General features: G+C 42.8%; 2 protein-coding genes across 2 annotated transcripts in view; one reads left to right on the top strand and one right to left on the bottom strand.

The window, feature by feature from the left end:
* SYN2 (synapsin II) overlaps positions 1-25,966 on the top strand; it is a 145,441-nt gene that overhangs the window by 81,811 nt on the left and 37,664 nt on the right. The window lies entirely within an intron of this gene.
* On the bottom strand, positions 862-24,210 carry TIMP4 (TIMP metallopeptidase inhibitor 4). Its single transcript, XM_066195189.1, has 5 exons — positions 23,738-24,210; positions 7,264-7,361; positions 2,699-2,813; positions 1,922-2,046; positions 862-1,646 (listed from the first exon to the last, which is right to left on the bottom strand). The coding sequence occupies exons 1-5, from the start codon at positions 23,877-23,879 to the stop codon at positions 1,449-1,451; spliced, it is 678 nt and encodes a 225-aa protein (XP_066051286.1). The 5' UTR covers positions 23,880-24,210; the 3' UTR covers positions 862-1,448.

Below are 25,966 nucleotides of genomic sequence, written 5' to 3'. Positions count from 1 at the left end.
TGGCATCTGTTCCTGTTGGCCTTGCACCATTTGCATTTCACTGGAAATGTATAAACTCAGTTACAGAAAAGGTAAATCTTTTTTAAAAAGAGTGTTTCCAAACCTGTCGTTTAGATAGTAAAATCTGTCAGAAAAGGCAGCTGCTGGAGATTCCCTTCCTGCCTGAGGGCTCTCCCCCTTTTTTCTGGGGCACAAATAGTCTGAACTTTGTCATTCACGCTTCCCAAAGTTTCACCACTGTGAAATGAATTACTTTTATAAACTGAAATATGTGTGTGAGGGATTAGTTATTAACTCCAGTCATCAATTCAGGAAAGTTAGGACGCTAAAGAAGTGACAGACAAAATGCGTTGCAACCCTTCTCTACTTGGAGTTCACAAGTAGCCAAATTCACTGACAGAGTATGGTGGGTGTTCCTGAATGAAAAGCAATTAAATCCTATAAAAGAGGGTCAAATACCTGAGAGCTTCCAAAAATCATTGCAGTGTAAGTTGTGTAATATTCGTTGCATGTATTTCCACATGAGTTTCTGAAGTTCTGGCAGAGCTGGGGTACAAATACCTGGTGGTGTATGTCGGCAGGTCTTAAGGGCTGCAGCTGCCCTGAGCATGGACGTGGGTTTTGTCGTCCTGAGCAGTTTTAGCCTGTCATAATTTGGGCTTGGAATTTCGTCCATGGAATGCTGAAATCCATGGATTAATGCTTTAACCCATGGATTAAAAATCTGGCTTTTCCTTCAGCAAGCTGTGGTTAGTCCGTAGGAGTGCTGACTTGGGAAGGGGGTTTGGATTATCAAGGCTGTTTCTTAATCTAGTTATCAACGGAAGTTACAACTCTGTGGATAAAGGAACGTACAAAATGTGGAGCACAGATTGTTTTAATCACAGAAGTGTTCAACTCATTTCAACAGATAAGGAAATATTTGTGATTTTTTTTTAATAGCACATTGTTATAATACTTTACATATACACTGTACAATAATTCTTTCATATCCAAGACTTTCATACAGAAAAAAAAGGAAAAAAAAATAGTTCTGTAAAACATTCCGTAGTTCATGGGAAAGATTTTGGAATAAAACATGGGGGGAGCCCTTAATCTGCAGGTTATCAAACAGGGGAGGGGGGGCAAAATTCAGGCAACTCTTTTGTTCTTGTACATTCATATTGGCAAAAAAACAAAAAAAAACAACAACAAAAAAGGGAACTTGTTACGCCTTGGAGGACAATTGCCAGCCCTCTGTGCAAAGCAGAACAGAGCACACAGCAGGTGCCTCCAGGAGGTTTTTTGTCCCTCATCCTGCACCAGTGCCAACCCCACGGACTCTTTGGGGACAAACTGGCGTCGGTTTTCTAATCAAGGTGACACGAGGACCACGAGGCAGTTCAGAGCTGTGCAGGGTCGGGTGGAAGGAGCCTCCCAGGGCTGGATTTGTAGGAGAAATGAGCGTTTCAAGGCTCGCTGATGTCGATGAATTCCTTCTCAGGGGGAGGCCCCCCTCGGTACCAGCTGCAGGTGCCGTCACTCCTCTTGATGCAGGCGTAGTGCCGGGCCTGGTGCCCGTAGAGCCGCCTCTCGATCAGCCAGTCCGTCCACAGGCACTCGTTGGGGGCCGTGATGGAGCAGGGCACCATGTAGCACGTGGTGATCTGGGGGCAGAGAGCGCCTTCAGCACCCTGCAGCCCCCTCCGGGCTGGGGCTTGTTCTCAAAAATGGGAATAGATTATGTTTATTTACATTTGTCTGCTCTGCACTCACCTTGCAGCTTCCTCTGAACCAGGTTTTATTCTCAAAAGTGTGAATAAACGGTGTTTATTGACATTTATCTGCTCTGCACTCACCTTGCAGCTTCCTCTGAACCAGAGTTTACTCTCAGAAATACAAATAAATGGTGTTTGTTGACAAATATCTGCTCTGCACTCACCTTGCAGCCACAGCCCATCTGGTACCTCTGGTTCAGGCTCTTCTTCTGAGACAAGGATAAATCATCCCATGGCTCAATGTAGTTGCACAAGTGGATCAGCACTTTGCCATCACTTAAAATTTGGCCTGCAGCGTGGAAAACACAAAAAAACCAAAGCAATAAAAGTGTTTTCTAAATATCAGAAGTGTAAGAATGCCTTGAGTTTTTAACTAATTGCACCAAATTAGTCATACTTGAAAAATTTTAAAATTAATTTGATTCTAACGGAGAGAATATTCTCCTCATTGCATGCTGTATGGATGAAAAAGATTGAAGAAGGATTTTTTTCTAAAGATGTGGCTAATCTGCCAGAAAGGGGTGGACGCAAATGCAGTTAAATTGGATTTTAGAAGTGTCTAGAAAAATCTGTAGTTCCTTGGAACCCCAGACCTGCAGATACATGGGCACGTGTTTGCTCATTTTGCACCTTTGCATTCCTGGGAAGATCAGTTCTGTTGGTTTAAATCCAATAACAATGGCAAATACTGAATCAAAACTCCTTCTATTTACTGATTATATCGTTATTGACCTTCACTTCCTTTGGAACGGCTCCAAGAGTGCTGGAGGAAGGGTGGAAAACTTGGAAGATCCCACTATAACTACAGCTGAACACAATTTTTACATCTCATTGTGTTTGTGCTTAGTACATAAATGAATTCCTTTCTAGCATACTTTAGCAATTTCACTCTAAGCAGCTACTTCTGAATTTCCAGCTACGTTAATTTTCCTCCATTTTACCTGTTAGAAGATACTGTTTTTTGTTGTTGGCTTCTAGCTTCACTCCACAGAGTGATGAATCAAAAGGGGTGTAGACATACTGGACATCCTTGAGCTTTTCAAATCCTTTAAACATCTGAAAATGATCAGAGGCAGAGAGTCAGTAGTGGAAAACAAGCATGAAAAAACAGTTGCAAACAAGAGCTGGAAGAGATACAGGGTGAGTCTCTTTAAAGAAGGCTCCAAAGTCTGAATTGATGTGAGAAAACACCAAAGACTGGACTTGTTCTCTGCACTTCATTAAATGCATCCAAGGGTTTCAGGAGGAAATTAAGCAGGTCTTAATTTTTTTAAATTACAGCTTTTAAAATGTGCTTTTCCAGTGTATTTAATGGATTGTTAAAACTTTCTCTTTAATTTCTATTCTACTGGTATCTTCCATTCAAGGAGCAATGCAGAGATAGCAATTCACCTCGATCAAAGTGCAAAATATTTCTCAGGGCATTCCCGTGGGGAATTTTCCCCTTATTCCTATGGGGAATTTTTTCTTGCTCCCTGGGATCTCCTGGGGCACCGAGCCTGCTGAGGGACTGAGCATTTCCTGAGCATTCTTTTCAGATTTGGTCCCTAAAGCAAAGTGGTTTTCCACATCCAGAACTCTCACCAGTGGGACCTTCTCAGCTTGGAAAACGTGAGCCAGCAAGCCCCAAAATGGAGAGATTCAGGATCAAAGCTCTTTTCAGGCTGGCTGCCCCTTAACCAGCGGTTTCAACCCCGAAAAGAAATCCAAAACGAGCCGTTAAAAGATGAAAAACAAGCTTAGCTGTGTCCCAGCACGGCGAGGAGGGAGCAGAAGGTGCTGCTGTCACCACCTCATGTGCCACCACCAGCCCCGGTGACATCATGCCACGTGTTGACAGCTGGGGACAATGGCAGGGGCTCACAGCTCTCCCAGCCCCAGCTGGTGTCACTAGAAAATGTGTTTGTGTTCCTCCAGCCCTCCCAGGAGATTTAAATAGCACAGGCCACTAGAAAATACTCTGTAATATGTTGGTTTTTCTGAAGCCCTGTTTATGGAGGGGGGGGGAAGAAAGCCAACGTTGCTGTCACCGCGCGGCCGATCCAAAAATATTAGCTGGGATTTGAAATACTTTGGAGGAGAAAAAAAAAGAAAAACAAACAGGCCCAGCCAGAGCAAAGCACAAACCAAACTGGCACTCTCTCCAGAGCAGCAGTGGGAATTGCAGAACATCTCCCAGCGATGAGGAAAATGTGTCGGGTACGGGGCCACCACGTGAGCTCTGCGAGTGTCCCTTGCCTCAAGCTCTCCCCACGCTCAGAAACCTTCAGGGTGTTGTAGGGAGCGGCTTTTCCAGCTGGATCTCTCAGCCTTGGATCTCATTTTTGGAGGCTTTGTGCAGACAGCACACCTTGATTTAGCTATAAACCCCTTAAATATCCATAGAAATTCATAATGGAGATTTGGTTAATATTTAAATGAGTTTAGTGTTTGTTTTGTTGCAGGTTTTTTTTTGGTTGCTTGGTTGGGTTTTTTTTTTTAAATTACTGTCTGACTTATCTCTGGTTTTGACCTATATAATAGTTACAGTCATTTCTAAAGATTATAATCTTGTGTTTAACTCAGTAAATCATATTTAATCTCCTCAATCATATTCTCCCTTCTCCTAAAAGCGTGGATATTTCTCTGTGGAGGGATCAGCTGGTTGGATTTGGTTCTGCATTGATGCATGGTCCAGGTTCACCTGAGCTCCTGGTGGGACTTTATTGAAATAGGAAAACAGGGCGAGGATTTGTGGGATGGAGAGATGTGAAATGGACACTGTCCCTGTGCTCCTGAGGGGTGGAACCAACACATGGCTTTGCTTTCAGATTTTAGAATGAGGGTGAAGACCAAGTCAGCAACAAAAATATCATGGAGAAATATTCAATTACATATAAATCACATATTATCTTCTCTCTTTAATATAATGCTGTAAGTATTGCAAGACAAGAGCAGTAATTGCAAGCATTTATGGCTTCTTGACATGCCAACCCACCCCTATAAGATGAATAGCCCCTTGTTTTGTTTCTTTTCCATTTCTGAAAATGAACATCAACATTATATCCAATATTTCTGCCTAGAATAGCATTTTAATGCTAAGCCTAATGCACTGGATTTAAAATGAGAGAAACAGAATTTAAGCCATCACATTAATGGAACAGCTCAACAACCCAGAGCAGAGAAGCAGCCGCGTTGTGCTGAATGTTATAGTCCAAAAGAACCTCCAAGGGTTCTGTGTTCCCTGTCCAAAAGAGGAGAATTGATGAGCAAAGTGGGAATATCTGAGTGGTCTCAAAGCCCTCCCCAAACCCACACTGAGGGGATCATTTTTGTGGATTTTTGGTGATAGTTTTCAATGTATTTCATAGCTCAGAAGAGATGATTGGAGAGTCTGTTCTTCCTTGCTGTGTTGTATAAAGCGAATTCCTGGCCTGTCCCCCACCCTGTGCACTGGATTCCCCAGAGGCACTGGGCATCCTGCAGTTTGTGGGGCTTCAGGGCATCAGGAGAAACCCTCAGCAGCACTTGGGAGAAGGCTGGAATGGTGAGCAGGGAATATTCTCGCCTTTCACACGCTCTGTGGAGTTAAATTCTTTAAAATGCCATCACCTGAGGTGAGCCATGGTGTGATCAGCTGTTGCTCTGCCCTCGGCTGCTCAGCAAACTGGGTGATTGTTCAGCAGGTTTCATTTTTACCTCACTTATGTTCTTTAGGTGTCACAGGTTGCCCTCTCTCTGTCACACCCGTGGGTTTATTTGGCCCAGTTGCCTTGCTGGGTTTATTTTGGTGCCACATTGGGTGCAGGGGTGACCCCACAGAGGGTGGGCAGATCACAGAGCTCCTGTTTTCCAGCCAAAACCCTTCCCTTCCCTCCCTGGAGTAGGGAGCTGGGTCCTGGGGAAGGGGAGGATTTGGTCCTGAGCTCTTTCTGGTCAGAAGGAAGGATTTGAGGGGTGGGGGTGTTCCCAACCCTTCTGTGATCCCAACAAGCTTGTGTGTGATGATGTAGAGCATCTTCTATTAAAAAAAACCACATCTCTGCTTTGGCCAGGCCTGGCTGACCTGCCCTCTGAACCTGAGTGGAGTTAAATACACACCTCTTCCTGCTGCCTGAGTTTTGAACTGGTGAAAATTAGGGAGAAACTCCAAAGCAGCTTCAATGCACAAATATATTTTGGAGATTTCAGTGTGCTCAAGAACGGGATTATAGGCTGGAAACAATCCCTCAGGTTCAACTTGTCTTTCTTCTCGTTTGTGCTGAGGTATAAGGTGATTTCATTTTTATCAGGTTCCTGAAGTGCTGCCGAGTAGCAGCAGAACATTAAAGTGCCCGTGGGAGGAAAGGGAATTCTCTGGCATTGTCACACTTATTTCTGTAAAGAAACACTTGAATCTATCCCTTATTTCTTTAAAGAAACATTTGAATATCCTTAATGTTTAAGAAGATGGAAAGTGGCAGATGGTGATGAGCTTTGTGGTTTGTTTTAGCAAGGTAGAGGCTGGCTTGTTGAAATTGCTATAAAACCTCAGTGTGATACCGATCCTTGTGAATACTCTTAGATATTCTTGTTTACCAAAGATTCTTCCCGCTTAAACTCCCGTGAGGGGATTGTATCAGTGGACACAACCTCAATGACTGACATTTTTTTATTTTGAAGGCATGTAGCCTTGCATAATGATCTTCTTAAGTGTTCCCAGGAAATGTAAAAGTGCCAAAATTACAGGATAATTTTCAGTGAAAAATGAGAGATGAAACTACCTTGAAAACTTGCACACTCACACATTTTAATTTAGAGAGATTCCCTACTCCTTGTGTATTTCAGAAAAAGGTAAATCATGATCATTTTAGCATGAGAGTTTGACAGTGACTTCAGTGGGCTCAAAACCTGTCTTCTTAAATTGTATTAATGAATATTTCTCCTTACTGGAGCTGAACAACGAGTGGGGAAATCCTGGGAGGTTCTGAACCTGTGTCTTTGGGTGTTTGCTTCCCCAGCAACGTTCACACAAATGGATTTTTGGTAATGCGACTCCTGGCTCTGCAAATATCCGCTGTTCACAATGAACAAAGGGTTTGCTCTCTGGAAATTCTGGAATTTGCTGGAAATTCTCCCCTCTCTTTGGGAAGTTTGGCTCATGCAGAGCTGCCACGCCATCAGGGCACAGGTGATCAGGAATCGCCCAAAACCAGATGTGCTGACACCACTCATAGAATGAAGAGCATTTTTTGGCACCTTCAAAATTATGAACACAATTCCTCCTCAAAATATCATAATTTGCCAAAAACCTCCTGAATGTCAGGACAGCTTCCTTTCCTCTTCTTTTTTTTTTTTTTTTCCTTTCCCTTTTTTTAATCCCTCCTGTGATTTATTCTGTGAAGTTCATCTGGCTCTGACTGTGGAGGCAGCTGGAGCCTTTTCCAGCTTTGCCAGCATTTTGGGTTAAATTATTCTGTATTTTTGGGCTGAAATAGGCAGAGGTTATCAGCATTGAACTTCAAAAAAGCTGAGTGATTCCATGTACCTTTATTTGTTTGATTTCGTACCGGATCATTTTGTGGGTATCAAGGGGATCATCACTGGCAGGAACAACCTTTTCACTGGTTATTTTTGCTCGGATCACTGGAAGAGAGAGAGGGAGAGAGAGAGAGAGAGAGAGATGTTTAAATGCAATGAGCAGATGCCCAATTTTATGAGCAAAAATGAACATTATATTGAGAGATTTTTACCATTGTTTTGACACTTCAGCTACAAGTAGGTTTGAAAGATTTTACCAGAAGAACACCAGCTGAGCTCCTGAAAACAAAAGTCAGTGGGCTGTCTGTGATGGAAATCTCAATTCCCAAGAATCTGGAAACCTGAGTGATGTTACCACTCAGTTTTGACAAAAAATGTCCATCAAAATCTCTGGAAGACTTGAATCCCCTAAAATTTGACAAAATACCCATCATTATCATCAGTGAGCAGAGGGAAGGGACACTTCTGTTGATGAGAGAATTGTTGGTCAAATAAAGAGACTTGAAGTAAGCTCCTGAAAGCCTGTGCCAGGGAAGATGAAAGCATTGATTTCATGCATGAAATCAGAAGAATAATCTTATATTCACTTCTCTGAGGCTTAAGAGAGCACACTATTGTGTTAACCTGTAGAAATCGATTACTTCCTGTTTGGATGTACCTGATTTATTTCCTGTTCTTTATTCAAGGAGAGCAGGAGATTTTAGGAAAGAAGAAACGGATTCTTTTCCTCTCTCTTTCTTTGAGGCATCTCTCCTGTGTGTGATGTTTAAAATACACCAGGACTCTCTGGCACTGTGGTTCTAAGAACATGGTGCTGGGCCAAAATTCCAAAATTTGGGGGGTTTTAGCCCCCAGAATTAGTGAGAGCCCCATTTTTGCTCCATTCTGGATGGCTACAGCTCCTGGGTCAGAACATTCTGTGCTGGTGGAGAGACACTGGCAAAGCCAGAGCAGAGGAAAGCTTTGTGACATCAAAATCATGTGTTGCCCACACCCCCAAAACCCCATTTTTTTAACTAGATTGACCTCATTTTTGTCATATTTGACACCATAGCTAAAGAAAAGGAATAGGAAACCCAGCCAGGGAGAGGTCAGGCCCACCTAAACCCAAGGCAATTCCCATTTCCTCGCTAATTATCCCAGCAAACTGGATGGAATAATCAAGGTGTTGCTTCCAAGCTCCAGCAGGATGCTCCCTCCTCCGAGCCATGAAACCCTTCTTGAGGAGCATTTCAGACTTCCTGGGAGGAAAGAGATTTTTTTTTAAACGCCAGCAGCAAATTTCTCATTTCACCTGGAAAGTGGCAGCATCTCTTTAATCACCTGCAGGTGGGAGCAGTCCCGCAAATTAACTGTGTGCCTGATCTCCTCGCAGGGGACAAGTGTTGTGGATTGTGTGCGCTCTACACTGCTGGCAGGGACAAATTAGGGTGGTGGTGTTCTGCTTTGAGATGCTCTCCTTTGCATCATTACTCCCTAAAACAAACAAACAAAAAGGATATCCCTTTAAAGAATCTGTTCAATTTTGAGGGGCTGAGAAAACAACATTATTTTCTCAGTACCATGACGTGGTTCATGTGCAGGAAATCTTTTCCTGCCTACTCAGTGTGGGAGAATTAAAAGATAATAATAATTAAATAATACAGTCTGTATTACTTTCCCCACGTGTTTAATGTTGAAACATTGTACATTTCCCTATTTTTATGAAATTCTGCTTGTTGGCACAAGAGAGGAAGGTTACAGATAATCCCTGATAGCTCCGGGGGTCTCCATGGAGTTGGGCAAGGCTGGAAGTGTAACATCCTGGGCTTTGCCATGAGATTTTTCAGTGGGTGTGGAGATGAAAATAAGAAGCGCTTTTGTGATGTCTGTGTTTCATTCCTTTGTTTGTTTAAGAGAAAGCTTCCAGATGGCAAAGGAGGACAAATTGAGTTTGGTTTTTTTTTTTTTAGCAGTACGAAAGCTTAATTGTCTAAACTTCCAGCCATTTGGGTTTTACCCTTCTCTCCTCCTGAAACCAGATTCCAACGCACAGAGAGATCTTTGAGCGCCTCTGAATTCTTCTGGGGTTTCTTTTTTGATTTTTGTTTTCTGTGCATTAATATTTTTTTTGCCATCGCTGTCGTCTGGCTGTCTCCTCAGAGCTCCTGATTCATGTGGCTGCTCCTGGTTTTGACCACAAGCACTTCCTGCTGGAGCATTCCTGGGCATCTCCCTCTCCTCGCTCGTGGTTCGGGGGGCTCAGGATTCCTCCGACTCTGCACTTCTTTTCAGGCCACGCTTCCAAGTATTCCACGGCTGGCTCGGCCCCTCTGTGGGAGTGAGAACAGCCTCTGGTTGTTCAGAAATAATGTCATTTAGCTGTTATTGCTTCCTTATGAGGAATTTGCATCTCTGGGATGCATAGGCACAGATTTCACGTTTCAGCGCCAGTAATTCCAAATGCCTCCGATTTGTTCCGCACTAAAAATGCAGACTTTGTTGTTTCAGTAGGAGGATGGAGCTTTTCTGTGGGCTCAACTTTGATAAAATGTCATTTTTTTTATCCTCACTTTGCAGCTGGAGGTTGTCCTCAGGTGACTGAACGGAAGGGAAATGAGTTTGAGGTAGAGGAGGACAATGCTCAGCCCTTGGGCACTCAGGCTTAGAAATGTGTTAAGGATATATTTAGTCCTTCTTTCCTGAATTGTAATGAACCTCTCTCGACCATTTGTAAATCACTGGAAGATCATTTTAACTGGGTCAAACACGGAACATACTTAGTTCATCATTTGAGGTGTTTGTGTTTATACAGTCAGGAGAAAAGGGTCAGGGTTTGTACGATACAAAAGTGTTTATATGTAATAAGAGTATAAAGTTAGGCATTAATCTTGCCTAATTAATCCAGACCTGGGTGAATTCCTTCTGGAATTAGCTACACTAATTAATACCTCTAAATAAACTGTACCACCACCTTGTGTGTTAGAGATTTTTGTGATCATGAGGAATTACTTTTATTCCATGTGCATTTCCTTACTCTGAGGAGATTCCCTGCCATGAGATTGATTTTCCTTCACCACAGCAGCAAAAACAACGAAATATGAGGGGAGAGAAGACACAAAGAACTGAGCAGTCACTGCAGGGCCCATTCCAAGGCACAAACATGGATAAACCAAATCCTTGAAATTCATCTGTTCCCTAAAAGTAGCGTCCTTTTTAGACTCTGAGTTATTTCTAAGGCAATAACTGAGGGAAAACTGTTGAACGAAGAATTACTCTCATTGTCTCATTCTGTATTTAAGTATTTAATATTTTATATAATATTGCTGGACTTAAGTGGTGAGATTATCCTCAAGATGCTTTTCACAGTCCAAGTGTTTGAAGACAGGCAACTTTACTCAGCTAAAATCATCAATTTTGCTACCACTTCAAAAAGGAGAGCAAGTTGGACTTTAGTCCCCAAATAAACTTCATAATCCTAAGAAACAGGAGGTAAAGGAGAAGGTAAAAAACTGATGAACAAATCAAGTCTTTTCCTCCACCATCTGCTAATAGTGAAAAATAGTGAAAAATAATTATCTAGGAAGATATTTAAGATACTGCTGGACATAACAAGAAATTATATATATAATATATATGTTATATATATTACTTATATTATATTATATTATATTATATTATATTATATTATATTAATATATAACCCTTATATGCATTCTTGTTTAAAAAATAAAAATATATAAATATAAAATGATAAAAATATAAATAGATAAATAGATAAATAGATAAATAGATAAATAGATATCGGCATATTGAGGAAGAATCTGTGCTTCAGTTGTGCTTCCAGCTCACTTCAGGTTTTTTACGGGCTTCGCCACAGCTCTGTGAAGGGAAGTGTGATCTCCATCTCTTCCTCTCAAGAAATCAGGAAAGTTTAGTTCCTATCTCTCGAGTTGATAATCACAATCAGCTTTGCTACAAAAACCTTGAAATGAGACTTCAAAAAGTATGTTGACAGGAAAAGATACAAGCTCCTAAAAATTTATCATCAGGACTCATGAAGCTCTTTTTTTTTTCTCTCTTATATTTGGAAGCCTCAGTTCAGCCCTTTCATTTAATCACCTAAAATACAAAGAGTCATTTTTGAGCACTTCTTTCCACCTGCCTCTTTAATGTCTGACACTTCAGTCAAGCTGTTGAGATGTTCCTGCTCTAGGAGGGATAAGGAATGAAAGGCACAAGGAGAGGGAGCTAAACGAAAGTGTGTGGCCGTCACATGGTTGGACTGAGGATGCCATCCAAAACAGTGATAAAATACATCCAAAAAGTGGGGTTTTTTCTGAAATACCACATCAGTCAGATTGTGCAGTGTGCAATGTAGCAGAGCTGTGGACCCAGAGTATGGATGTGCATTATTTTGAAGGCTCTTATATTCAAATTAAGCTCTCTCTATCTGCCCTTTCACCCAAAGGAAAGCACTTTCAGACAATATGCAGCTGGTTCTGCTCACTCCTCTGCTGTAAGATTAGATTAACTCAAACTTCTATCATCTATCTATTATCTATCTGTCAGAACTTTTTCCCTCTTTGGGGTGCAGGAGCTTAAAACTTGCTCCATAAATGTCTCAAATTCCTAAAAGATCCCACCCAGAATTTTGGTAAAAGTAAAAATCCCACAGTGACAACTGCTGGAGGCCCAACCACAGAGACCTTGAGTTTCTGCAAACTCTGTTCACGAACTCTTCCTGTCCAAAAGTGATGGGTTTTGGGGTGGGGGAGAAGAGGGCTTTTATTTCTTCAAAAGTGTATGTGTAGGCTCTTTTTCTGGTTTTTCTTTTCCTAAAGAAGTTATTGAAAGGAAAATGAGGATTTTGCCTCACTGCAGCACTTTAGTGAGTTCCAACCCTGTTTTACATATCCAAAGGAATCCCAGCAATTCTTGGTCCATTTTCCCTTTCCTGCACTGCAGCAGTTCTGATCCCAGGCTACCCAAACGTGGTTGGAACATGACATTGGCTCTGAGCTGTCGGGGGTTTATGCACTGGAACAGTTTGTTAAAAGAATGTGCAGAAGAGTCCACATGAGGGGTTTGGAGCTGTAAAGGTCAAGCTTTCAGCTGCAGTGATTTAGAATCGTAAAACAGAATTTAGAATACTAGAATATTAGAATAGATTAGAATAATATTAGAATAAAGCAGGAAAGAGCTCAAGTGGCTCTGGGCTCTGGGGCTGTCCCTGTCCCTGGGGTTACTTCCAGGTGTGTTGGTTTTCCTTTATTCTGCTTTCTCAGCTGGCTGCAGCAAAATAGAAATCCACTCCCAGTTCACCTGTGGCAATCCTTGCAATTTTACACCCCCTGACAAAGATGTGCCTGTCTATTTTTAAGAACTCTTCATTTAACTGTAGCACTCTCTACATTTCCTATTTTATATATCCTAATTTATGTTACAGTCACGTAACGGAAGCTTCCAGAACTGCTGCATTAACTAATCAGTGGTGTAATAGTGATGATTTTCATTTGAATTTTGGGATAAACCACTAAGGAATACCCCAGTGCAGTGTTGGTGGTGCCACAGGTTTTGTTCCAGCCAGGACAAAGAGTTTTCCATTCAATTTTCTCAAGCAAAGGTGAGAAGGTGTTTTCCTTGCTGTGGGATTAGGAAAGGTGGGGTTTTATTAACATCCTGTCATCACAAGTGCTAAAATTTGTATTCTGTCAGGGAAGCCTGGGGACAAGTGTGATGTTGAGATGCTCAGCAGTGCCCATCTGCAGTTTGGGCAGTCAGTGAGTTCAGAGGGTTCAGCGTGAGGCCAGAGATGAGGCTGGAAATCCCAGAAGGGGACTGGAATTCATGGGGAGAGCTGGAATTCCAGGGGGATGTCCGTGTGCAGCCTGGCCAGAAAACACCACTGCAGCTCTCATCTGCCTCCACTTGGAGTCAGGCACCTGGAACTGGCCGAGAATTTAAATGTGAGCAACCAGAAAGCAAAATAATTTAAAGTTTGTGAGAGAACCCCATCTACTGCAGTCACCTCAGGTCAAGTTATGGTAAAATAATGCAAAGAGTCCAAGAAAATCTCTGGAGAGAGAGTGTGGCCACATTATTTCATTGACTTTCTTTGTGTCTGGAGGGCACAGAAGCTGAAACCAATGTATTATGGTCCACTCTTGGTATCTTGGAGGAGAACAATGGCACAAAATTCTATCAGAGCTGCCAAGGAACCCAAGAACAGTGTGGAACACTTTGGTTTCAGGAGTCACAGATATGACAAAAATGTTCTTTAGGTAGGGACCTAGACATCTGAGACACGTAGCTTTTCTTGCAGAGAGGGAACAGAGTCAGCAGGCAAGGAGAATAAATAATCAGCCTCAAAAAAGAAGAGGAATCTGCACAGAAACAAAAGGAATGAACCCCCTTAAAGCAACTCTGCACAGGATGGAAAAGGTAGAACTGGACAGAACTTGAACAGAATTCTAAATTAAACATGATCTTTTGGCTGCTGATTTATATTGCTCACAAAACCTCTGAAATGTACAAGAGGTTGTAAAGTCTTCCTCCATGATTTAGAGCAAGTGTCCCATCTGTCCAGCATTGCCACTCTCCCTTTCCCTGCCTTTTTTTTAAACTAAACTTGCTGGATTCTTCAGTGGTGTCAGAGATTTGTTTGCCATGTTTGCTTATGGCAAAGCTTCGAATTTCACCAACAAAGACAGCAAATCAGCTTAAATATTCCTGTATACAGAAAATATTGTAATTTCTCAGGATACATATGAGAGGAAGGAAGAAAGAAGCATTGGTAACAGAGATTGCAACTCTGATTGAAGCTCACAGGTATCACTGATGCTGCCAAAAAGAGGCCAAAGTTCTTGGCTGATTGACATAAAATAATGTTTGAAAAGAGGGAATTTAATACCCAACGTGTACCTTTACATGCACACTGATGTTTTTAAAGCAGATCATTTTAGAGATGATTCTGGGGAGGATGAAGGGTTTGTTTTCTTAGTGTTTCAGGATTTGGTTTGCACTCGTTGGCTTCCAGCAGGAGCGGCAGTGGTGCCGTGTCAGTCATTTGAAATCCCTGGGAATGTCTGTGGGTATTCCAGAGATCCCTGGGAGCTGGAACCATTGCTGCCATGAGCAACCCTCCCTGCCAGTGCCACCAGGGTGATTTCATGGCTCAGTAAATTGCCTTGAACCTGAACTGTTTAAGTCCTTTCCAAAGCAAGTCCCTGAACAGCAAATATTCTGGGTTTAGCTGCTCATGCTGAGGGATCTGCCAACTACACTCTCATGAAAATGGCAGTCATTTTTGTTCTTTTCCCACTTAAAACTGCCTTCATTTTTCTCTGGTCTGAGTCCCAAACAGAAGAGCATCTGCTAGTGCTGTAACTCCCATCTCACGTATTTGGAGGTGCTCTGTATTGCATGAGAAAGGTTTGTACTCTGTGTTGGCAAAAGCTCTCCTGCTTTTTAGTCCTTTTCAGGTATTTGCTTTGCAACTTGGTGCCATATGAATCCTCACCTTTATTTGTAAAAAATAGCCTGAGCTGAACTCAGGCAACTCTCACTTTTACAAAGCAATTCCTATTGAACTGGATCTTTCAGAATCTGGTTGTTATGACTTTACTGGCACACTTCCAGTCAGTTCCAGACCACCTCTACCATGGGTGTCCAAGTGTTTTACCTCCAATTGGCTTTGTTGGGGGGTTTTTTTAAGCAAAACTTGCTGGCCACCATCACCACCTCTGGAAATGGTTCTAAAAATCCATTTTTTAAAAATTCTTGTACAGCAGATTCCCAGTGTTGGGGTAGGAAATGGTTCAAAATATTCCTTTTTTTTTTTTTTTTTTTTTTTTCAAATTCTTGCACAGCAGATTCCCAGTGTTGGGGCAGGGGTGGGCCGGAAGTGGAGTCTGGGCACTGAATGAAGAGTGGTTCAGGCAGTGTTTGTGGGCGGCCAAAAATGACTCTTAAATTCCCACAGGAGTGCTGCCAAATTATTGATGGTGCTGCCAGGTTGGGGATGAGATGGGTACAACACACTGCCCTGAGAAAAAAATTTGGGAAAGGCTTCCAATGGCTCCTGTCACAGCCTTGGGCGGCAGGTGTCCCACACATATTCATGTATACAGGAAACATTGTAATTGCCTTTGATGCTTTCAACATCCAGGAGACTGCAAACCTTCTTTTGCAGGGTTGATTTCAGAATTATTGCACAGCTTTGAATTGTTTCAGACTTCAGGAGAGAGAGAAATGTTTACTTCAGGATCAGCTGAGGTGCTGCTTCATCCTGATTCTTCCAGGAGTGGAAACCTTGACATTTTTATTTCTCTTTTGAGAACAAGCCAGTGTTGAATGCTCTTTGAATGATCTTTTAAGAGCTGAAAAAGAACAAATGTTTTTAGCAAATGGCTCCTCTATCAATTAATCTTTCAGCAGGACAGAGCAGCAAGCAGTAGCTTCATTTCCAAACTGGAACTCGGCTCAGATGTTTGGGGCTGTGGGATGAGTTCAGTTCCAGATGCAAACAGAAAGAGCAGCAGCAAAGCTGGCCCAGTACTGAGTGAGGGTGAAAAAAAAAATCTCCTCTGGGTTTGCAGGATGGATTTCTTATCTGTAAATCTACATTGGCACTCTTGCTCCACAACTCCCAGACCCAAAGGTGAGGAATCCTTAGTTCAAAAGATGTTTCTGCTAGTTGGGATTTAAAGGCAGTTTTCTTCTTCCTGCTTTGTATCTTTGTTTCCTGAAATTCCATCAATAAACACTTCTAATCGTAAAATAACTAAATCATCAGCAATCAACCGAAGCACAGGTTCTAAAATCATCAGAAAGAAAAACTGTGGAGCTTTCTGGACTATTTGAACAGAGGTGTTTAGGATCTGTAAACACAGAGCTTGTTGGAGAATTTAACTGTAACTGCAGCAGGATTTTCCCTTTGTTCTATGGAGATCAGTGTATGGAAGATCATTTCTTACTCTTGGTGGTGTTTCCAGTACATGAGGGTGGTGAGATAATCAAATCTGTAACTGAGAAATCAAAGCCTTGCACTGAAGTTCATGGACTAAAACTCCACAGAAACTTTTGAGGACTGAAAATCCCTGGAATGCTCTCCCAATTTGATGAAGCAAATCACTTTTTGAGGATTTTCTAATCACTATTTGATATGGATATTAATTTGCACTGTGTTATTTCTCCGTGTAAATGCTTTGCAGAGTTTGGCTTCTCTGCAGGGTTTTATTAACACAGACCTGTTCTAGTCTGCGCTCAAACTGCATTTCCAGTCCAGGCTTTCGGGGTGTGGAAGGCCAATATTTAAGCTCATTAGGACGCTCAGGTAGGTCAGGATTTTGTGCATCTCTGGGTTTTTGGCTCAGGATGCACAAATGCCTCGCGTTGAAGGCAGGAGTTGATCGCGTTCGGCCTCCTTGTTAAACTAGAAGATTATGTGGTCTGTTTTGTTTGGGGTTTTTTTTTTGCATTAGAAGAATACATTCAGTTTATGAGAGTGAGGCTTTAGAATCTCATTTTTATAAACTTTCAAACAGAAGAGACGAGTGTATTTTCAACAGAAGTGTGGAATTCTTTTCACTTAAATATCACCTAAAAACTACCCTGATTTCCTAATGTTGCTCAGGGTCAGTTTTATTTTCACAGCTGCTCCTCGTCTTACCAGAAACATTTCTCTCTGCCTCACCAGCCTCCGCTACCACATCATTTGACTGGTAATCAACATCTGCCTAATTTCAGCTGGAGAATAGCACTCTCTTTATGCTCCCAAGCCTGTAGAACAACATACACGATGTTATTGTGGATTTCCATTCATGGGGACACGGCCCTTCCACATTGCTGGGATAGTTTTTAATGAGAAAGTTTGGGATTAAAGTTGGCACATTAATAGGATTAAGAGTTTGGCAGCCTTTCATGGGCTCTGTTTTATATTATTTCATCTTTGTTTCTAAGCTCGAGTCTTGTTTCTCCCCTCGGTGTGTGTAGAAATGGTGTTTTTGAAATGACGGGGTTTAGTTTCCCACAATTACAACAAATGATTTTAAACAAACGTAACTCAGTTTTTCAGTTTTCTTCTCCTGAATTTAGAGCACACTCAGCAACAAGTTTGTGTGACAGAGATACTTCCAAGTCAGGCAACCAGCACAATTCTTCTGAAATTTCATTTTGCTACCCAATAACCAGCTCTGGAGGGTTTGTTTGGGGTTTTTTGGTGGGTTTTTTTTTTGTTTTTTTCACTAAAGCTAAATTATGTTACAGTTTTCAGCTATGTCCTAATTGACAGGAATGTTGTGCTCAGTGGGTTTGGCCCCTTAAAATCCCATCCTGTTGTGAAGTTTTGTGATGCCACCTCATTTTTACAGCCACAGCTTTGAAGAGCTGGGAACACTGCCATGAAAATCCAGCGAGCAGAGGGAAGGAAAATATCTGGGTTTTCCCAGACTGAGCCCCATTTTCATTCAGAAATGGCAGAGTTCTGAAGAGCACTCATCTACACAATATTTGGAATCATTTCTTAGAGTGGCATGAGATTGGCAGTGGGATTCAAGTCTTGAATTCAGCCCTGAAAAGTGAGGTAGGAAACTAAATTTCCATGGATTTTTTTAAAGTTCTCAAAGTGTTTGCTCCTATCCTAAACCCTCAAGTCGATGTAGGGTTATCTGTAGGTCTTATTCAGGTCTTATTCTTCCTATTCCCAAACAGGAAATGCAGGCTCCGTCCTAGGAAGCTGTTTCACGAGTATTTCAGTGAAATTTATTTTCACTATTTAGCTGCAAAAAGAAGGACTCAGTGCCATTCCCACAGCAGCATCCCAGGAATTCATTCCGTGGGAATATTGAGGTTTTTCACTGCATATTCAGGTACAAATCCACGGAATTGTAATCAGAGCATTCGTGCAGCCAGAGCAGCCAGGGGTTTTAGGATTTTTGCATTTTTAAAGCACTGAGAAGTTTCAGGCTGTGATACCGAACAATTTCTGTGTACTGCAATTGTTCCTGAATTTCCAGCCACGGGCATTTTTAGCAGTGATGGGCCTTTGCAGGGTGCCAGGTGTTTTTTCTTCTCTCTAAATGCATCAGCAGCTCCTTTAAACCAAACAACCTCTTAGAATTCATGTTGTCCAGGTTTGGTTTTTTTTTGAATTTTATTTGAAAGTGCTATTAACAGGTATAAAAGTATGCATAAAAGACGGTAAGAAATATTAATTCCTATTTCTTTTGTACTTAGAGAAGTAAAGAAACCTGGTCCTCTTTTCTCTGAGTTTGACAGGGCACTCTACGGCTGAAATAGACGAAAGATAAGTTAATTTCTCAGTATTTTTTGCTGATGAACCTAACATTTGTCACATAACAAAATGTGGATCTAGGGAAGGATGATTGTGAATGATTCCTGCCCACCAGCACTGGTTTCCTGAGCACTACTGGGACACCCAGGGCTGGAATTCTTTTTTCCTCAGCCCCTTGCTGAGGAAAAGGCTGATTTGCCTCATTTTCAGCCCCTCTGCACAAACCTACCAACATTACTTTTGAAATGAATATAATTTTAGCTTGTTTAGAGAGGATTCGTTGGTTCTGCAGATGGAACTGGCAGCACTCTGCTCCAGTGGCACCGATGCTGCCTCCCCACAAAAATCCTTGCAAGAACCACACTCAGGTGTTTCCTGCCTGTTCTTTGGGACAGAACTGGAACGGCACGAGCCTAGTGCAGCATTTCTGCCCTCCAATTCCCAATTCTTGGAGCAGAATTTCAGCTTCCTCTCCTGTGTGAGAGCCTTGAGGGATGGCAGCTGCACATCCCTTCCTGGTCAGTGCCATCCTGGAAGTGTGCATTGTTGCACCCTAGGGGAGGGAGGTGGTGTAAAGCACTGCGATCTGCCTCTGCTTGGCAGGGCAGGAAGAGAAATGAGATTTCCAGGCTCTGGAGAAGTCCGAAAAGCTGTAGGAATTCCAGGATTCCATAAGCCTGGGTCAGGGGTGGGGTCTGGAAGCATCACCCATGACCCAGGATCCTGCCAGGAGCTGTCTTGCCCAAGGAACAGCATCAAGAGCACAGATTTTTAATAGGATTCACAAAAAACCTTCACAGGAAGCCAAGGTTTGTCACACCACTGTCCCTTGAGGGGGTTGTCACTGCTTGGATGGACACTCTGGCCCAAAGACAGGAAGGGCAATGGCATCATTGTTAAATTTGGGGTCAAACCCCTCCTGAAGGGGCTCAGCAGCCTGGACATGCAGGGGCCAGCCCTGCCCAGCCCCACTGCTCCCTGCCAGTGAGTACAGCTCAAGAAAATAACAATAAAACACTGAATTTCACTGGTCACCTTTCCTCTCCTCACTCAGAACAAGCACTGTCCCCATTCCCAATGAAGTCCCCAAAGCTGATTTTTCCCACCAGGCAAAAATTACTTCCCACCTAATCATGAACGAATTCATCCATTCCAGCACAAAACTGAATATTGCATGGCACAGGGCCAAAATCATGGGACACTGAGCCATGAAAGTTTTCATTTGAAACTCAGTAATAAAGAAACAGCATATTGTGGTTATCTCCCAGAAGAGCTGACTCTGAAAACTTAACTCTGGTGCATTTAAAGACAATTGTTCTGTTTAAATGTGATTAAAATTAATATGTCATCTGGCACATCTTTACAATGCTTGATCTCGGTGATCTCGGGAGATTTAAAATGCTGCCAAGCTCCAGCTGTAAAGTTTCCATCCTACTTTGAAATGTGCCACTCTTCTCCAAAGCTGCAGACCTGGTTTCTGAAGCTATATTATATATATATACGTATGTATTCAAGACCTGTTAGTCGTTGCTGTTCAGTAAAAATATAGATTTCAATCTATTTTTCCGAAACAACAATAATGAGACAGTTTAAATCAGAAAGAAGACAGCCAACTTTGAAGGGAACTGATGTTACAGAACTAAGAAATGTGAAGTATTTACATATTTCTCCTACTGTCGGAAAAATAGCCCAGGGGGAAAAACCAGCATGACTTTAAAGTGCCAGACTTTAGGAAGGAATCAGTCCTGTCCACATCCCAATCTGTCTCCAGATTGCCTGATTTGAAGCTCACGTTGGTCCAGAACTGAGGCCAGGATGACAAATTCAGTGGGAAAAGGGAAATCTGTTGCCTTGGCACTGTCTGGTAAACTCAATTGCATCCACGTTTCTCTCCAAAAAAGGCAAATTTCCAAAGAGTTTTCATGTATTGGCTTGGCAGTCCAGACAAATTCAGTACTGAATTTGTCATCCAGCACCTCCTCCCCACATCTTTTGTGAGGAGAAAACCTGGGCATTGTGGTCAGCACTGTAACTAAACCTCTCCATTCCCAGAGAAAGTCCTCTGGGGTGTTCTCTGGGGGCTGAAGGAATTCAGCACATTTTAGGAGGGCCTCAGCACCATTTAGAAGAGCACAAGAGGGATGTATCTCTATTTTTGTATAAAAGGTGTGTACCTCAGGGTGCCAGGCACGCCCTACGAATAAGGAGTTACCTCGCTCTGGATTGAAATTTAAAACTACAGAGAAGCTCATGGAAATTTCCCCAGTGTGTCCAAAACCCCATCCTCTCAGGGCTCTGTGGGAAGATGAACCAACCCAGGGTCAGGTAAATGGCAGGACTGGCAGAGCACTCCTGATTTATCCCGACAAATCCCACAGTTCTTCCCAACCCGTGACACCTGCAAGCCTCTGCCCTCCTCCCTGAATTTCAGCAGGACCAGGAGCTCTCCGTGACTCCAGCTCTGTCACAAATCCCCTGATCACTCTCAGGTTACTCAGGTTCTCTGCTACCTGTGGGCATTTCGAGCCACAAAGACTTCCTGGCAGTGAAGGACAAAGTGGCACAGCATCAATCAGCTTAATGAAAGGTAAAGCTAGAGCGTGTCCAGATTTAATTAATTTCTGTGCTTGTTTGTCCTCGGATCTCTCAAAACTGCTGTTGCCGAGTGGCTTCACACATTCAGTTAGAGGTTCAGGTAACATCAACCCAATCCCTCCAGCTCCATCAAAGTCATGCTGGAGGAAATTAAAAATATTCCCTTTACACAGTGGCTGAAGAATACGGGATGGTTGGTAGCTCCATGAGCAAGTCTGAGACTTGACCTCTGCTTTTACCGTGGAGTTTTGAGCATCTTTAATAAGATATGCTAGGAAATCTTGCGAGGAAATCCTCGGCTGAGTTTGTGGCTGCTCCATAGGATGAACTTAATGAATTAATGAATTTAATAACCAAAGAAAGAACTGGAACAGGCTCAGCACGTGGCTGGGAGCCAGGTGGCCCGGAGGTCCCTGAGGCCACGGGTGTGTCCCCAAGGCCCCAGGTGTGTCCCCAAGGCAGCTGTGGAGGCACGGCCCCAATTCCCAGGGTGTGAGCAGTGCCTGGCCAGGGCTCCAGCCCGGGGTGCCCCTTCCTGCCGGGCACAGCTCCTCTCCTGGGCACAAAGGCTGCTGGCACCAGCCCGGGGGAGCTGCTGTGCCAAGCTGCTCCCTGGAGCTTCCTCTCACACGGGACAGGCAGCTCCACTCCAGCTCCTTCCCAGGGATCTCACTCCCTTCGTGCAAAATGTTGTGGCCAAAGCGTAGCCAGGAATTCAGCCAGGAATGCTCGGAGCAGGTTTTAGATGTGTGCGTTTGTGTGTGTGCGTATGCGAATGTATGCACAAAAAATATCTGTGCCCTTATTGATCTGAAGAATTCTCTTCAGCTCCTGTTTTATAATACACAGGTATGGTATTTTCAGAGTATCAATAGGGAACAAAGGGATCCTTGACAGAAACATTCCTCGGGCAAAAGAGGAAGTTTACTTAGATAGGAATATTTCGAGGAGGGAGAGCTTGAGCATCAGGTCCAAACATTGTAACATAAAACTGTCTTCAGTATTTAAATACAAAGTAGCATGATGCAGTTCCTGTTTGTCAAATACATTTAAGACACGAGTAAATATTAATCTGTATCATGAGAATGGCTTCCCTGGGAATGAAAATATTCACTAAGGTGCCCCATAATGAACATTTTAAGTTTCCTCTGTACTGTAAAGTCGTTCATTTTGGAAATTTTTTTACATTAAGTCCGTTGAGAAACTGCCACTTTCTCATGCACAGTTCAATGCACACGCATTTAGCTGTAGCACAACTTTTATTTCCTTTCCCTCCTGAAACACCCCCAAGCGTGTAATGCCTGGTGGAGGCACCTCCATGAAAGAGATTGCTGAACACGGGCAGATTAAAAACCAATTTAACTGATGGCCACAAACAGAGCTCAGAGTTTGTCATGGCCACAAAGATTTTCTGTCAGGGCATAAAAGCAATGAATCAGTATGCAGAAGGTATTGCCTGCCCCATAGAGATGCTAATTCTGTGGCACTTTGGAAACTCATGTTCTACATTTACTGCTCACACCCCATGGAAGCTAACCAGCCTTAGCCCGAGCTAATGAAATCAAAAGGCTGCAAAATGTCACATTTTCCCAAACTGTCACTTTTTCTCATCCCCCTGCAGCCTAATTTTGGGATCTTTGGGCTCTTTCTATGAGTTGTTTGACAAGCACGGTGCTGCCTGGCTGTCACGAGGCACAGTTGCCCCAAAACTGGAGAGTTACGTTCACACGGAGCTGCTGCAGCCAGTTTATCTGCAGAAAATAAAGGGCCTATCACTTTCCTGCTCCAGAAAATGACAGAAAACACCAAGAATAAATTAAAGAAAGTAGAGAATAGCAGAGCAGAGCTCAAAAGTTTCAGCAAGTTAGCACTGGGGACTTACATTTGGTGGTCCTTTGGGTTTTTTGGGGGGTTTTTTTTGGCTTTTTTTCTCCTGAAGTGCTATAAACATATCTATATGAGCAGTTTACACATTGCAGGCATATTTAGATAGAATATTTTGCATATAGCATATAGAATATTTTATATATATAGCAGATGCTGCTCTATATAGCAGTAGATATTTGAAAGCTCAGGTATTCTCCAAGTTAGGACCTAATATGCAAATTTATAAAATCTCTAATATCTACAAAATCCGTAAAACCTACAAATACACAATGTATAAAATCAATGAAATCCATAAAATCGATAAAACTTATAAAATATAAGTTTTATAAGCAACAGACAAGTAATATATATTATATCATATATAAAGCATATAACATACGTAAATGTATTAAAATTATGATATGTCATCTATAAAATATAACGTATAATATATATGATATATATATCACGTATATTATAGATGGCGGATTATATATTGTATAATATATACTATATAAAATAAGTAAAATTTATAAAATATATAAAAATAGGTTAAAATTTTTTTAAAAAAAATTTTTTTTAAAAGCCGCTCCCCACCCCAGCAATCCCATCACTTTCCAACCACAAACCCTTCCGGCAGAGCAACCCGCGGCGGCTCTTTGCCCCGGCGAGGAGCAGCGCAGCGCCCCTTCCACGGCCCCTCTCCCCCGTGCCCGGCTGCAGCGGAGCCGCGGGCGGCACTCACCGAGCGCAGCATCGCACAGCAGCTGCTGCGGGTGCGCGGGCGCGCAGCTACAGCCGGACACGGCCGCGGGCAGCGCCAGCGCCAGCGCCAGCACCAGCGCTGCCGCTCGGCTCCCGGGGCTCCCTCTGCCCGCTGGCCTCATGCTCCGCTCGGGGGAAAGGCTCTCGGCGTCCCGGCCGCGCTGGGATGCTCGGGGATGTTCTCCCGGGGATGCGCTGCTCGCTGCAGTTCCCCCCGGTGCTCGCTGCCTCCAAATCGCCCTGACACGGGACCCTGTTATTTATGGCCCCGGAGCCGAGCCCCGGCTCCGCCTTCTCGCGGTTCAAAGCTCATTTATTGGTGACATCGTCCCCAAAAGCAGCTCGCGGCCGGCGGCGCGGGAGTGGGAATGTTAATCGCCAAAAAAGCTTCCACAAACGCAGCTTTTAAAGCTGATCTGCGGAGCGTTTTATCTCGTCCGAGTAAGTTTGCTTCCAGTTGGGATTTAAAAGCCAGCCCTGCGATCTTATTTTGGGCGAGTAAACAAGGCTGTCCTGTTTTAAGCCGCGTTTGCTTTCGTAGCCCCCGATCTTCCCCTGCACTTTCTGGGCATTTTCCTGAAGTGCCGTCCCTGTTCGCAGGCTGGACAGAACTTCATTCATGGAAAGGAAACCTCTCAATGCTCTGCTTGTGAGCCTCCAACAATCGCTGGTTACAGGCAAGAACGAGTTACAAAGAAAAGCCGCGAGAAAAGGCATTTGAAACAGGATTATTTCATCGCAGATTTAATTTAGAATAGCAAGGAAAAACATCCCAGTGGTGTGTTTTGGAGGCACAGCTCCTTCCCTGCATTCCTCATTAATGCAAATCCTGCTCAGCACAGATCTGCGCCTGTATTTCCTGGCTGATGTTGGAGGGGGAATACAGACATAAACGCAGAGTTCAGAAATCCTTTTCACCTCCCGAGCTTTGGTTGCTGCGGCAATCTGGGTGTGTGTGACCTGTGGGCACCCTCTTTTTATAGAGAAAAATGTTTCATGAGGAAGCAACCCGTGGTTTGATTAGAGAGTAATAAAGAACATCTCTGGATTGACATGCAGGACAGGGCTGCTTAAACAATCCTGTGTTTTGTCACAACCCAAATCAAGCCTAGGAATTGAAAATTCATTAACGTGACCTGAACCATTCCAATCCAGGCTCATGAAAATGTATTTTGCTGAGGCTGACGTTTAGGTGTGCCCAAAGTAGCTTGTTACCTTTAGAGAGAAGTGTACATGTTTTACAGCAGCAGATTTATTTCATTTCTGAGCAGTTACACAAATATTAGTGCTCGGATCTTTTTCTTTTTAATCCCCGTCCCCCTCCAGACACACTCTGTCTGTTAGACAAAACCCCACAAATATTCCGAATTATTAGAACTGGGTCTAGTTTTTACCCTTCAGATCCACACCGAACACTGAGCCGGGAATCCTGTACAAAATATCCTGATTTCACACAGCCACATTTGGATTTTTTTACTTTTCCAGTCCAAAGTTTTGGCTTCAAATCACAAGCTTGGATCCAAGCCCAGGACTAACACTTGGAAATAATTTAGACCTGTGAACATCTCTGCTCTTACTAGAAGAAATGAGCTTCTTTTATGTCAGGGGAAGGATGAAAAGGCTGGAGGCTTGCACAGGGAGTTCAGGCTGCAGGGAAAGCCCAGGCAGGTGTGTCAGGGCCTCTGGGATCAGCGCCTCTCCATTCTCAAACCTCACTTAGGGCAGCAGGACTGGGAAGGGATGAAGGAATTAATTGGGAACCATTGATTGGTTCCCATAGGACATCACAGGGCTGCTGTTATGGATCATCTTAATAGACCAATTTGATCAAATTCAATATCAATTTCAATCCACAAAATTCAGATAATTAAGAAATATGTGGGGCAAGTACTCTTCTCTACCGGTCGCTAAGGCACATTTTGTCCAGGATTCTCCAGAACAACATGTCCAGCTATGTTCTGGGTGTCTTTTCTATCCAGTGCAATCAAATTAATTATATAATGGAATTAATTATACAATCAACAGAAAATTATTAGGCTCAGAACAAAATTTAAAAATTATTTTATGACAAGTTACAAATTAGTTGTCCGCTATCTTCCAGCTATAGAAGAGAATGAAATACTTTTAACGGGATGTGTAGAATGCAAAAATGCTAAAACTAAATCTCATGTTTGTCAGGGGCCTCGTTATTTTTTCCAGTAATTAGTAT

Source organism: Chamaea fasciata, unplaced genomic scaffold (assembly GCF_029207755.1).
Source record: "Chamaea fasciata isolate MVZ Bird 193981 ecotype frontalis unplaced genomic scaffold, bChaFas1.0.hap1 SCAF_13, whole genome shotgun sequence".
Taxonomy (NCBI): Eukaryota; Metazoa; Chordata; class Aves; order Passeriformes; family Sylviidae; genus Chamaea; species Chamaea fasciata.
Note: the sequence above shows the minus strand (reverse complement) of the source record. Positions and strands in the feature narration are given on the sequence as shown.